Raw genomic sequence first — 12,273 nt, 5'->3', positions numbered from 1 at the left:
TCTCTTATTGGCTCGATTCCCCGTGCCCTTTTTTATTCGGGTTACACAAGAACTGCAAAGTCGCAATTCTCGGCAAGGTTGCCGGTCTCAGCTTGCGAATGCGATGCAGAGGGCGCATCAACTGTGAAATTGCGCGCACAGACGCTCACCGGCAGCCTCACTTCGATGCCCCGGCGACGAGCTATCCCGATTTGTCTAGCGTCTAGCTGGGACTGTGGCGTTTTGACGGTGCAAACCCCTTGCGGTCGTGTTAGGCTAAGAACTTCATGGAAGCTGCTCAGAATTACTCACAGTGCGAGAGCTCGATGAGTTGTTCTTCGTCTTCGTCGGTATATGTTTTCACGTTTATCTTGCATATATATGAGTGAGCATCATGATCTTCTTGACATGCATGGCTATTGACCCTGTGCTCTAGTCTAGCCCTATGCAGAATTGCCATCACGTAAAGGAAAACCGCTGAGATTCCCCACGACTCGTGTAAATAATTAAGGTTAAGTACGGAGTCAGGACCACTCGCAACTGTTCCAACGAAGCTGCTACGTAATTCAATCTAAGCGAGACTACGCCCAGAGAGGCTTAAACACAGACACCATACATAGCCCACCAACACAGTAGCATCATGGGATGTCCCTGGTGGCTCAGAGTTACCCCTGACCTGGAAGGGTTCTTTTCAGGGTTGTCGATCTTGATTCTTTTTATTTTAATCGCCCCCGTGGCATCCGACGCGGTAATACTGGCCGTTAGTTATCCATCGTCTCTCCAGATCTCTCCAGGTCTCTCCAAGTTGCCGCCGTTCGCCATGAAGGGCGACATCATCCTCACCCGCGATGTCGACATCATCGAGATGGGCGACATGGGAGACGGCGCCCCGGACAAGGGAGGCGCCACCTGGAACATCTCGACCAAGCGCTCGGGTCGGTGTAATACGCCTACGAACTGGGTCGACGGCTTCCGCCGCGCTGAGAAGCGCCCTATGAAGAGTCGCGATGGTGGCTACAAACAGACTCCCGCGCCGCTCGTGCCGCCTGGCGAGCATTACTACGACATTGGTGCGGCAAATGTGAGGACGGCCAACACAGCTCTCGCGAGGGAACTCAAAGGCCGACACTTGCAGATGATTGCGTTTGGCGGTGCCATTGGTAAGTTGCTTCCTTGCAACAGACAACAACTATTTCTAACCATCGTAGGAACCGGTCTCTTCGTTGCCTCGGGCGGCTCTCTGTCCACCGGCGGACCGGCCACCCTCTTTCTCGCATTCTTCATCCTCGGCCTCTTGCAATACTGCACAATGCAGTCACTAGGCGAGCTTTGCGTGCTATTCCCCGTCGCTGGCTCCTTTTCTGCCTTTTCTACCCGCTTTCTCGACCCCTCGTGGGGTTTTGCCATGGGATGGAAGTAAGTCTTCTACGACTCTAACTCTTGCCCTCGTGCTGTTGCAGAAACTGATACTCCACCGCACAGTTACTGTCTCCAGTGGCTCTTTGTGCTGCCGATGGAGATTATTGCTGCAGCTTATACAATTAGTTATTGGAACGAAAGCCTCAGCAAATCTGTCTTCGTTGCGATATTTCTTCTAATTATTATCATCATCAACCTGTTCGGAGTCAAGGCATATGGTGAAGCAGAATTCATCTTCTCAATCATCAAGGTCACGGCTGTTGTCGGTTTCATGTAAGTTCTCCCTTCTCCCCTGTTCTTCATGCCCCCCTCATGTAGGCATTAGCTTCAAGAGTCACGCCTCATGAGCTAGTTCACACACCAGTCAAGCTGACCTGTCATAGTTTGCTCGCTACTGTTATTAATATTGGCGGCCACCCTGAAAGCGGCTATATTGGCTGGCAATACTGGCAGAACCCTGGCGCCTTTCACCATGGCTTCAAGGGCTTCTGCACCGTCATCGTCACATCGTCCGCTGCCTTTGCCGGGACCGAGTTGATCGGTTTGGCCGCGGCCGAGACTGCCAACCCCCGAAAGTCCCTCCCTACCGCCATCAAGCAGGTCTTTTGGCGCATCACCATTTTCTATTGTGTTTCGCTTCTCCTTGTTGGACTTCTCGTCCCTTATAACGAGCCCCGTCTCTTGGGTGGCAAAAGCAGCGCAGACGCCCTGGCAAGCCCTTTCGTTATTGCTATTGAGAGCGCCGGCACTACTATTCTGCCTAGCATTATGAACGGCATCATTCTCGTTGCTGTCATTTCGGTTGGCAACTCTTCCGTATATGGCTCGTCTCGAACACTTCTTGCGCTCGCTGAGCAATCTCACGCGCCTCGAATCTTTGCATATGTTGACAAGCAAGGCCGTCCTTTAATGGCTATCCTCCTTGCATTTTTTATTGGCCTTTTGGCCTTCTTAGCCGACCTGGAAGCCAACGGCACCGTCTTCAACTGGCTTCTATCAATCAGTACCCTCAGCATGCTCTTTACCTGGGGGAGCATCTGCCTCTGCCACATCCGTTTTAGGGCGGCATGGGCTCATGCAGCTTGCCCTCTGGAGCAGCTCCCTTTCCGCTCAACTGTTGGCGTTAAGGGGTCTTGGTTCGGGCTTGCTGGCTATTCCCTGATTCTCCTTGCGCAGATTTGGATCGCCATCTCGCCCATCAAGCTGGACGATAACAGCGCCAGCACTAGAGTCCAGGCCTTCTTCCTCCGGGTCATGGCTCTCCCCATCATCATGCTCTTTTATGTTATCCACAAATTGTGGTACCGGACCGGTTTTATTCGAGCAAGCGATATGGATATTACCACAGGTCGGCGGTACTTCCGAGTCCACATTGCTACCGAGCAAGAGCGAGAAGAGCAGCTAAATTGGCCAATTTGGAAAAAGGCCTATCGCATCATGTGCTAGTTGGCTCGATGACAGTTGTCGGCACCAAGTTAAGAATAATTCTGTGTATTAGGAAAGTTTAATGTTAAGAGGGGTCACATTGAGGCTTGACTAAAGTCTCGAGCCTGCTTGTGAACTGCTGTATCTCTAAGTAAATAGTAAAGAGATGCTTGAAAATGAGCGATAGCCTACAACCAGGACATGATACATCACCTAACTTATTAACCTTATCTTTTTCTTCCCTTCCACAACCTGTCCGTTTTCCACTTCTCTGCTTCTCGTAGGCAGCCACCAAATCGGCGGCTGTTGTTGATTCCCCTGAAGGTGGGTTCTCGATCGCCTTACGACCGGCTTTACTGGTGTAGATCAGGCTGATGATTCCCTCGTCATTACGGCGAATCGCATTCTCGATTGTGCTCAACCCGTCAATCGGTTGCCATAAAGAAGCACCGTGTTCCAGCAAGAGCGAAAAGGCCGAGTGCCGTGATGTTTCGGAATTTTTGCCATCTTCGAGGAGATACGATAGAGACAGGTAGGTTTTCGAGGTCGTATGTGTGAGACCGAACTCTTGGTTTGGATTTGCTCCCCTCGACAAGAGGATTTCCATCGAGTCAAGCTTGCAGAACTGAGTCATCATTCCCAGGGGCGTTAAGCCATAGAATGTGCGAGTGTTGAGGTCAATGGGGCCGTCAGGTGCTAATAGGTCTAAAACTGCATCCAGTTGCAATGTTTGCCCATCATTTTGGGCCGCATTGAGCAAACTCGTTCGTAATGCAATAAACAGTGGAGGGTCTCCGGGAAACCCAGAGTTTGAGACCATTCTAGATAGTTTCGACTTGTCTGCCCCCTGTTCGATAGGGAATTGGCAAAGGCTGAGAGAACCGCCGTCTCTGTTATCCCAAAGGGATGAACTAAGAGCGAGTCCAAGAGGTGTCATTCCAGTTTGGCCAAGTCCGAAATATTCGCAATTGACATCGGCCGAATGGGAGACGAGAAGGTGCGCCAACTCCCACCATCGATATGAAATCGCGACAATCAACGGGGGCTTGGCTGTTGCCCTGAAATCATGTGGCCAGGGAACTCCCCCAGACTCGGATATCTAGTTCTCGTGCCTTCGATTATAGTAGCTACCGCTTGGATCTTGGCCCAATGGACCCAAGAGAGAGTCAACGAGCTCCAATCCACTTCTCTTGTATCGAAACTTCTCGATTACGAGACCAAGAAGGTTGTGCCTCCTTGGTTGAATTTTTTCATAGCCGGGGACCGTATTTGAGATTTAAAGGCAGTCATCAGCACCCTCACACATCCCGTCCAGCGGTTGTCGATGACCGAATAGAGTAAGTTATGAGGCGAATCTGTCAGTCGTTGCGTAGGTTCCGCCCCGTGGTCCAAAAGTTTTCTAAAAAGTTGGACACGGATCCAATCCACATTATCTGGCAATCTTGTGTCGAGTTGGGGGGGAGGTTGAACGGCGAAGTGGAACGCGCTCAACCCATCCAAGGAGAACTGGCTGAGTCTGACCAACACATCCATGTATGTGGTCAGATATTCAAAATCCTTTTGATGAACACAGTATATTAGTTTCCATTGGAGAATAATTGTCATCATTTTGCCGTGGAGTTTGAACGTTGATGGATGGTCCGCCATTAACTTGGACAGCCGATCTACAACTGACTCGTTTGGTGTTTCGGTCAACATTTTGCCTGGGCCACTGGTAAAATGAAAAAAGACGCTCAGATTGTCGTTCCTTGAGGCCCACAGAATTGCACTGTCCACGTCCCCATCGTCCAGAGCCAAGGGCTTCGTAGCTACTGTCATTTCGGGGTTGAACAGCCGGCGAAACAGCCCTCGCAGATCCGATCAATTTCGGATTGTGGCGGATAGTTCCAAAAGTCCCTCGAGTGCTGTATCCAGTATTCTTGAGAATATGCAAGGAAATCGTTGAAGCTTTCTTGATCCTCGATCTGAATCCCCCCAAGTGTCTCAGCCACTCTGCTGATGTCGATGGCTAAGGGAACACACCCTCCTTGCTTCGAAGCCTGTGGCCGCCTAAACTTGGCGATCCAGGAGTCGGTTGGAATTGAGTCATTGATTACCTTGACTGCCAAGTCAGACCTAAGCATAGGCCTCCTAACTTGGACACGACGGTCGTGAACGTCGAAACTCAGGAAGGTAACGCAGATTCGGCCAAGCTCTCGCTCAGCGTCACTAAGCTGAAACTGGAAGCCTCTAAGTACTTTTGGTATCTCCGGGGGATCGTTGCCTAAATTCTGGTGGAGGAGGCATCGCATGGCGCGATGGTGTATCCAGTAGACGGCGTCATTTGACTCGTCAATCTCCAACAGTCCGCCGCCGCAGCTCCAGACAAGTGAACTCGGGTCCAGCACCATGGACGAAGGAGACCAAAATGTCTCACATGGGGTAATGTTCAAGGCCACTCGTAGTTCCTTTATTTTTAGAGGTCGCGCTGCGCCGGCTACCAGCATGAATATTCGCGATCCGTAGCGCTTGTCATTGATCCGAGCCAATCCCCGCGCATAAGCTTCATGAAGGTTCCTAGGGAGGTTTTCAAGCATGCTTAGTATGTTGTCCTGCGAAACCAGTCCGCCGTGTTGCGGCATTATTGTCTCTAGCTGAAGCGCAACCCACAGATACATGCCTTGGGCAGCGGAGGTGAGCACAAACTTGATCTTATTCACAATATCCGCATTGAGTTTTCCGTCTCCGACGCGGACGGCAATTTCCCTGTCGATGTACTGTGCAATCTCAAAGTCTTTCGTAGAGTTGGCCATGGAGAGACGCGATACGGGGGGTAATCGAGATAGACGGTCCAGAAGAACTGACTCGCTGCGAGCAGAGAGAACAATGGACAAAGGAAGATGCTTGGTCATTCTAACCAGCTCTTTGATAACCATGGAAGATTCTTCTGCGGGGCATTCATCCAGGGCATCAATTGCAACGAAATATCGCCGGTCCTTCTGACGCCGACTTTGTCGTATACGACTAAGAATGGCATGGAAATCGATCGGCATTTCATCCGAGGTGGTGCTAATATTCGAAAGTGGTAGTAGGTCAATGTCGTCGGGACCCAGACTCCTTACAATCTGATGGACAAGGCTTCCAATGATGACTTCGGCAACCAGCGTCTTTTTGGTTTGGTGCTGGCAAAAGAATGATGCGACGACAGTGTGGCTGGTTTGGCTAGATTCGGTGTCGGAAGACTTGTAGAGATCCTTGACCAAATTGGCCATAACTACCGTCTTCCCACTACCCAGCGTTCCGACGATGACAAGTGTCGCACTTGTATCACTTTTTTTCCACGCCAAGTATTCATCTTGTTGGAAAGCCCAGTCCACGGATCCCTTCTTCTGCTCACGTCGCCAGATGAATCCGAATTCATCCTGGGAGGGCGACAGCCTCTTGAGCAGTCGTAATCGTCGCTCTTCAAACTGTCGTTCCCTGTTGATTCGCATCAAGGAAGCAAGGCGGTTGCTTTGTGTCGAAAGGGCACGTTCGTTGTCGACGTGTATTTGAGTTGTCAATTCCGTAACCATGCCATTCATAAGAGTAGCCCATCGCTCGAGTCCAATCTCGAAGTCTTTGAATTGCTGGTCAAAGGACAGCATAAGGGCCGATGCTATTAGTTTAAGACGCGATTGAGTCACAAATTGGAAGGCTTGGTGACAGAATGTAACAATGACGATGAGGTATTCGCACATGAAAGTCTGTAATTAAGGAGATTGGGGAAACATCCTCGCAAGGTTCACGTGAATCAAAGCCGATTGACCGACGCGGTCCCAAACGAGTGAGAACTTGTCAAAGAATGAGAGGTATCCGATGGCGGCCTATGATGGTTAGCTTGTTCATTTCTCACGACAGAGAAGGTCACCTCTCTCACCTTGAGAAACAGTCTGACGCAGGCCCAGACTCCACTCGCAATCAAGTTTTGAGAGCCGCCAATGAGTAAATCGCCAGCTGTGCTGAACAACTGGATCCGGTGTAGCAACGGCTCCAACCGAGGACCGAACTTCGGCAACCAGCCACCCGCATGCTGATATCTCCCGTCTCGGCTGACCTGGATGCTGAGTTCAATGACGGTTTCGAAGGTGGGGGCGCTCTGAGACTTGAAGATGTTGAACTCGGCCTGGTGTCGAGGTTCCAGCGCGAGAGAAAATTGTTTCAAAGCCTGGTGAAGCCTGATTTCGGCCTTGACCGACGCCGCCTGGGAAAGCGCCAAGGCCATCAGCTCAGTATGATCTGGTTTTTGACGGACGATGGGATAATGGGAGTCGCGATCTAAGGAAGAGGAAGTAGTGCGGCTGAGAGATGGCCGCCTGATCAGGTTGATATGCTGTGCCTCGATAGCGGGGTATTGCTAAACGTTTATGCATATCGACACCTGTTTAACGCAGTGAGGCAGCACCTTGGTTCTTGCCATAGGTAAGTGGTCATCACTTGGGATATTGACGTCTCTCAAATCGGGCTACCCTAGAGCGTTTGGTCAGGCCCTACAAATTTGAGGCTCCAGTTTGTTCGTAGTCCGCTGTTAATAAACAACCCAACTCATAGTTCCCGAATGGGGAACATTGCTACATCTTGCAGAATTCTATTTCCCTGATTCGTGGTCGCCTTTTTATCAGCCGTCCTTTGGTTTGTATTTCTCGACCCACTTGACCGCCCGCGACTTTGGTAGCGGCGGATTGTGAGTATCCACACGGGAGTTTCTGGGGAACACGAGAGCCAGGAACACAAACCAAACGGCGCGGCTCGCTCCGCTGTGTTAGCCGTCGTATTGCCCGTTGGTGGCGGTTCGTTGGCCTGTTTAACGCATTAAATTAAGTCGGGGCTAACAGGTGACATCGCGGGGACTTAACTTAATCGGCCCAGCCTTTCCCGTATCCATCCCGGCCACCGTAAGTATCGGGTTTTAGCGGCCCCGTCCACGCCATCAACCAACCAGTGTGACACGTTCGTAGAGGGCTCTCATGCGGATGATGTACGACACGACTCACACGAGGTGGTCTGGAACGTTGGATCTTGGACCCAGGCCGTGCCGATCTCCCTAGACTCATGCAGGCCAGGGATTCACGTCGTAGTCTGGACTTCATGTATGTCCACAGATGCATGAGGATATAAGGAGCCAGGTGCCCTGTTCACACTGGATGCAAATTCTGTTCTGCGGCACATCAAATTCATTCTAAAGACTTGCCTATTATATCTAGTACCATCTTCATCAGTGGCGTGTTGCACCCGTCCCTCTCACACACAACATGCCTTCTCTCCACATCCTCGGCGTTGGTCTCGCCATCGCCATCTCCTCACTCTCAGGAGCCAACGCAGCCGCCATTACCAAGTCGACGCTTTCCGACCAAGTTCCAGTCACTCACCCAGACAACCTCAGCAGTGGCAGCGACGACGCCCCGGTGTGCAATTACCTCGCAGAAGCCGCCTTTGACTTCCCATGCGGCAAGATTACCGACGCTGGCGCCGTACGGCAATACAAGATTGTCGAGGGCGTCACGGCTAGCCTAGGCGATTGCGCCCTGGCTTGCTTCAACAACGGCAAATGTGCCTCCCTCAGCTACCAGGATGGGTTATGTGTATTGTATAGCGAGGAGGCATTGTACATGAAAGACGCCAGGGAGAGTGGTTCGGGGCCGCTCTACGACAGTCGTTGCTTTAGGTGCGTCTAGACGTCTCCACCGCCACCGCCATCCACACAAATTACGATGAAGCAAGGGTCTGCTGCACCCAGATGAGCACGGGCATGTAATTATCTGGCTATTGACACTTTGATTTCGGTGTTTTGGGAATTGGGCATATGATGGGGGGCTTCATCAGGATTGGAACAGCTCGGGCGCAACATTGTTTTGCTAGATTAATTCTCTTTCCTTCCATCAAGCTAGGAAACCTTGTACATTTAAGCTTCTTTTATGAACGCGTCTGGCTCGTAAATTAGTTAGACACTCCTTTCGTGATCCTGTTGGTGGCGCTCAAGGTGGCACTTCGATTTGAGTACCCCTGCTTCTGCCCCTGCATGACGCTACTTGCGTCTGTTTAAGCAATGCGTACTTTGAACGGAGCGTCGAGAATTGGCAAGTGATGTAACCCTTCCTTCTTGGGACACGGAGCAAGAAAATCTCCCGAGCTACTACTGCCGGCGACGGCGTAGGGCAAGCTGTCCGACACCCTCACGTTTCTAATTACTATTCTCCCGATTGGCCAGAGTAGCGAGTCGCCGGAACTAGCGGCCCGGAGTCTAGGCTCGAGCTTGTCCTCAACTTTAATCATGAGCTTGGTCTGGACAGCATTGGTACGCCTCATGTCGCTTGAAAGGGAATCTCGGAGACTACATCTGGGGAAGATAGTTGCAATCCACGCCAAAAACAACCGAGGGGCAATTCCAATCTTCATTTTAATATGGGTATCTCTAATGTTCAGTCAATGCCGCTCGCAATTCGAGTCCTCGTCCGAACAGTTGCCCCGATCCTCGAGCCCTGACCCCATCTAACTTCATTTATGTGATACATCCAATACACTCGCAGCCCTGGGTGGCCACTTCTCGACCCCGTAAAAGGGACCTGGGTTAAGTAGAGAATAAGTCGGCCACAGCTGGATACCTTCATTTTCCATGCCAACTCAAGCCGTAACCGAATATTCCAGTGTCGTAATGTGGCCTTCTTTCACAGTTATAGCTTGGCTAGTCCAACCGGCCAATTCCTTATAGCCCGGCTGGACTAGCCAATTCCTTTAACCTCGCATCAATCACGTAGGAGGACGTTCATCTCCTATTGTCGCCTTCCGTCGCGGGATGAGCCACCGCCAGGTCCTCCCCTACTGAACTGGTCACGGAGCCAGCTAATGGGTCCATGGCCGCCGCTTTGTCGTCGTTGGTCTCGGTCCGACGTTGAGCGGCGGCTGCTTTGTGAAGGGCTTCTCTGCCTCATTCGGGCTGCGTGCTCCTCAGGACCCGCTGCTCGAGGACTCGTTGGAGAGTGGGAGCTACGTCGTTGTAGTCGTGAAGTATCGTAGCTGAATCCGGAAGTTGTCCCCCGGTCCCGGTTGCGCTCTCGCTCTCGCTGGGACAACGGCGTGCTGCCAAATGCATCATGGAAGGAAGGGGTATGGTTTGGTGACCGTGTAATCCGCGTCGAGCGAGTTTGACCACCATCCGGCGTCTCAGATGAGCCCCCAAAGGTCGTTATCCAACCAGAGCCGCTTGGAAACACTCCCGTAGACGTTCGACGATGAGGTGGCCTCTGCGAGCTTTGCCCTGCGCCGGGGTTACCGCTGCCGCGGCTATCATTGCTGTTGTTCCCGCGGTCATTCTTCTCGATGGGAGTTCGGCATATGGGACAGGTGTTATGCTCCTTCAGCCACAGCACAACGCATGCCTCGTGAAACCAATGCTTGCATGGTAGAAATATTACCGTCTCGCCCTCCTTCATCTCATCGATGCAGATGGTGCACTCTGTCTTACCATCATTGCCCAACATTTCCTTATCTACTGGCTTCCGGGGTAGGTTCTGGAGCGCCGCCTCCGTCGCAGGAGGAGCCGCATTAGACTGGGGGTTTGCCTCCATCAGGCCGGTGATGATTCTATCCAGAGCCTCCTGGGAGTAGACTGCGTCGCCAGCCATGGCATTGCCAGGATTGAGAAGATTTAGGATATCGTGCAGACTTCTTGCAAAGGCGGGTACGGGAACATTGAAGTTTTCGGGGTCTGCTGTGTTGGGATCATCAGGGTTACTCATATCCTGGACGAGGTTTGAAAAGATTCTGGAAGGATGGTTAGCCCCCATCGTCATGGATATGCTCGTGACTCGTAAACCGCCCGTTGGCCGAGGTCGATTCGGAGAGGACGGTGCATACGTTTGGAAGGGATCTGGCCCAGGGCCTCTGGGAGAGGCTCCTGCTTGACCTCCATGGAGCGGTCCGGAAACAATCGTGACGGAAGTTGTCCCTCCACCAAAGGTCCCCGATGTAAAGGTTGTTCGGTGAATGTGAGGTTGCATAAAAGACTCCTGGCCGGGCTGATTCGGGGGCTGGCCAGATTGATTTGGAGCGAAAGGAGGGCCGCCTGTAACAGGCCGACGAGGTGGACCGAACCCTTGAACCATGTTAAGGAAGCGTTCGAGAACGGGGTCAACGGCAGGGTTGTGATGGTGATGGTGATCCGGGCCATCCCTTACACTGCGGCGAAAGGCAAAACCGTGGGGGCCAAGTTGCTCAGTGATATCAGCTTCGTCCGGATCCGAGTCATCGTCGTCGATATTCCGAAGGGGAGGGAGCTCGGGGGATGTGGATGCCGAGGAGCGGTGGCCGAGATCGCGGGGATCGTTTCCAGGATCAATCTAGCAAGACAAGTTAGTGAGGAGGACAAAGGATATTGACAACGAGAGAGTCGTGGGGAATGCGGCAACGAACAATTTCAGTGATGTCGCCACTACAACTGGGACATGTGAGGCCATGTTGGTCTCGATACCATTCATGAGAGCACGCATGGCAGAAGACGACATCGCGGCCAGCGGTCGCATCGAGGTGGCCATCATGGGCGGTGTCCTGGGAAGCCATCTGCGCCTGTCTGCGCTGGTAGGCTGTCAGGGCGCTCAAACCAAGGCCAACGGCGAGACCGGCGAGACGAAACGCGCGGGACGCCAGCCTGACGGATCGAGCCGATCTGAGTGTTGCTTGAAGACAGCTGTGGTTGGGCTTTGGATCGGGTCGATTTTGGGTGCGAGTTGAGGGGTCAGGCGTCCCCGGAGGTTATAAGACGGCGCGTTTCTGAACGTGGCACAGCAAACAAAGGACTGAGCTAGATGCGGCTTAAAGGATGTCGACAGGAGGAATGGCTGGAAGGGTGCGGTGCGGCGAGATCGGGTAGGAGAGGTGTCGGTCGGGTGGAGTTGTTCGGGTTCGGAGCGGGTGACGACAGAACAGCGAACAGCGGACAGCGCAGCGGGCAGTGGTGGCGAATGGGGGACGGATGCTCCGAGCAACGATGTTGTAGTAGCAGCCGAGGCGGAGGAGACGGGTTTAAGAGCGTGAGGCGACGCTGATGGTTATGCGTGTGCCCGCAATCAAGGACAGATAGCTAGGTACGTGAATACACAGTGACCGATGGGCTCTGCCAAAACATGCGTGGTTGCATGTACTTGGGGAGCTCTGTGTGATGTCCGTTGGTCGGCGTTGGAAGATAATCGACGGCGGAAGAACGGTTGGGGGTCTAAGAGTAGAAGCACGGAGGAGGGAGACTCATGCAGCTCCCCCGCGCATGCGCCACACGCAAACAAGCGGAATTGAAGGGCCCGTGAGCACGAGACGAGGGAAGAGCGGTATGCAAACGAAACGGAGAGCAAGGCAGTGCGATAGGAAGACAGCTAAGGTAGACAGCTAGGCCTGGAGGAAGCAGGAGAATAGAAGGAGGAAGAGGAAGAGGGGAGAAATGAG

At 52.5% G+C, this 12,273-nt stretch overlaps 5 protein-coding genes across 5 annotated transcripts; 2 read left to right on the top strand and 3 right to left on the bottom strand.

Moving 5' to 3' along the window:
• Nucleotides 1-853: 853 nt before the first annotated feature.
• On the top strand, nucleotides 854-2,844 carry BGZ61DRAFT_337570 (amino acid permease-domain-containing protein; the record flags this gene model as incomplete). Its single annotated transcript, XM_046239057.1, has 4 exons — nucleotides 854-1,139; nucleotides 1,188-1,395; nucleotides 1,462-1,671; nucleotides 1,782-2,844. 4 exons carry the CDS (start codon nucleotides 854-856, stop codon nucleotides 2,842-2,844), a joined length of 1,767 nt encoding a protein of 588 aa, XP_046111508.1.
• Nucleotides 2,845-2,908: 64 nt separating this feature from the next.
• On the bottom strand, nucleotides 2,909-3,950 carry BGZ61DRAFT_511463 (uncharacterized protein; the record flags this gene model as incomplete). The annotated part of the gene is made up of 1 exon (XM_046252122.1): nucleotides 2,909-3,950. Exon 1 carries the CDS (start codon nucleotides 3,758-3,760, stop codon nucleotides 2,909-2,911), a length of 852 nt encoding a protein of 283 aa, XP_046111507.1. The 5' UTR covers nucleotides 3,761-3,950.
• A 2,451-nt stretch (nucleotides 3,951-6,401) lies between these two features.
• Nucleotides 6,402-7,100, bottom strand: BGZ61DRAFT_436880 (uncharacterized protein). The gene is made up of 2 exons (XM_046244045.1): nucleotides 6,722-7,100; nucleotides 6,402-6,668 (listed from the first exon to the last, which is right to left on the bottom strand). Exons 1-2 carry the CDS (start codon nucleotides 7,064-7,066, stop codon nucleotides 6,555-6,557), a joined length of 459 nt encoding a protein of 152 aa, XP_046111506.1. The 5' UTR covers nucleotides 7,067-7,100; the 3' UTR covers nucleotides 6,402-6,554.
• An 820-nt stretch (nucleotides 7,101-7,920) lies between these two features.
• Nucleotides 7,921-8,814, top strand: BGZ61DRAFT_436879 (uncharacterized protein). The gene has a single exon (XM_046244043.1). The coding sequence runs from the start codon at nucleotides 8,094-8,096 to the stop codon at nucleotides 8,514-8,516; it is 423 nt and encodes a 140-aa protein (XP_046111505.1). The 5' UTR covers nucleotides 7,921-8,093; the 3' UTR covers nucleotides 8,517-8,814.
• A 797-nt stretch (nucleotides 8,815-9,611) lies between these two features.
• On the bottom strand, nucleotides 9,612-11,397 carry BGZ61DRAFT_470241 (uncharacterized protein; the record flags this gene model as incomplete). The annotated part of the gene is made up of 2 exons (XM_046248054.1): nucleotides 9,612-11,177; nucleotides 11,251-11,397. The coding sequence occupies 2 exons, from the start codon at nucleotides 11,395-11,397 to the stop codon at nucleotides 9,612-9,614; spliced, it is 1,713 nt and encodes a 570-aa protein (XP_046111504.1).
• Between the last annotated feature and the right edge of the window lie 876 nt (nucleotides 11,398-12,273).

The sequence above is a fragment of the Ilyonectria robusta genome (genome assembly GCF_021365365.1).
Source record: "Ilyonectria robusta strain PMI_751 chromosome Unknown BGZ61scaffold_1, whole genome shotgun sequence".
Lineage (NCBI taxonomy): Eukaryota > Fungi > Ascomycota > Sordariomycetes > Hypocreales > Nectriaceae > Ilyonectria > Ilyonectria robusta.
This window is presented reverse-complemented; position numbering and strand designations above follow the sequence as displayed.

Excerpts from the sequence above, each read along its gene's own strand:
- BGZ61DRAFT_436880 (XM_046244045.1), bottom strand. The coding sequence starts at position 7,066 with ATGGCCTTGGCGCTTTCCCAGGCGGCGTCGGTCAAGGCCGAAATCAGG. Across the intron at positions 6,669-6,721 it reads GCGTCAGACTGTTTCTCAAG|GCCGCCATCGGATACCTCTC; the intron begins GTGAGAGAGGTG and ends TAACCATCATAG.
- BGZ61DRAFT_436879 (XM_046244043.1), top strand. The coding sequence starts at position 8,094 with ATGCCTTCTCTCCACATCCTCGGCGTTGGTCTCGCCATCGCCATCTCC.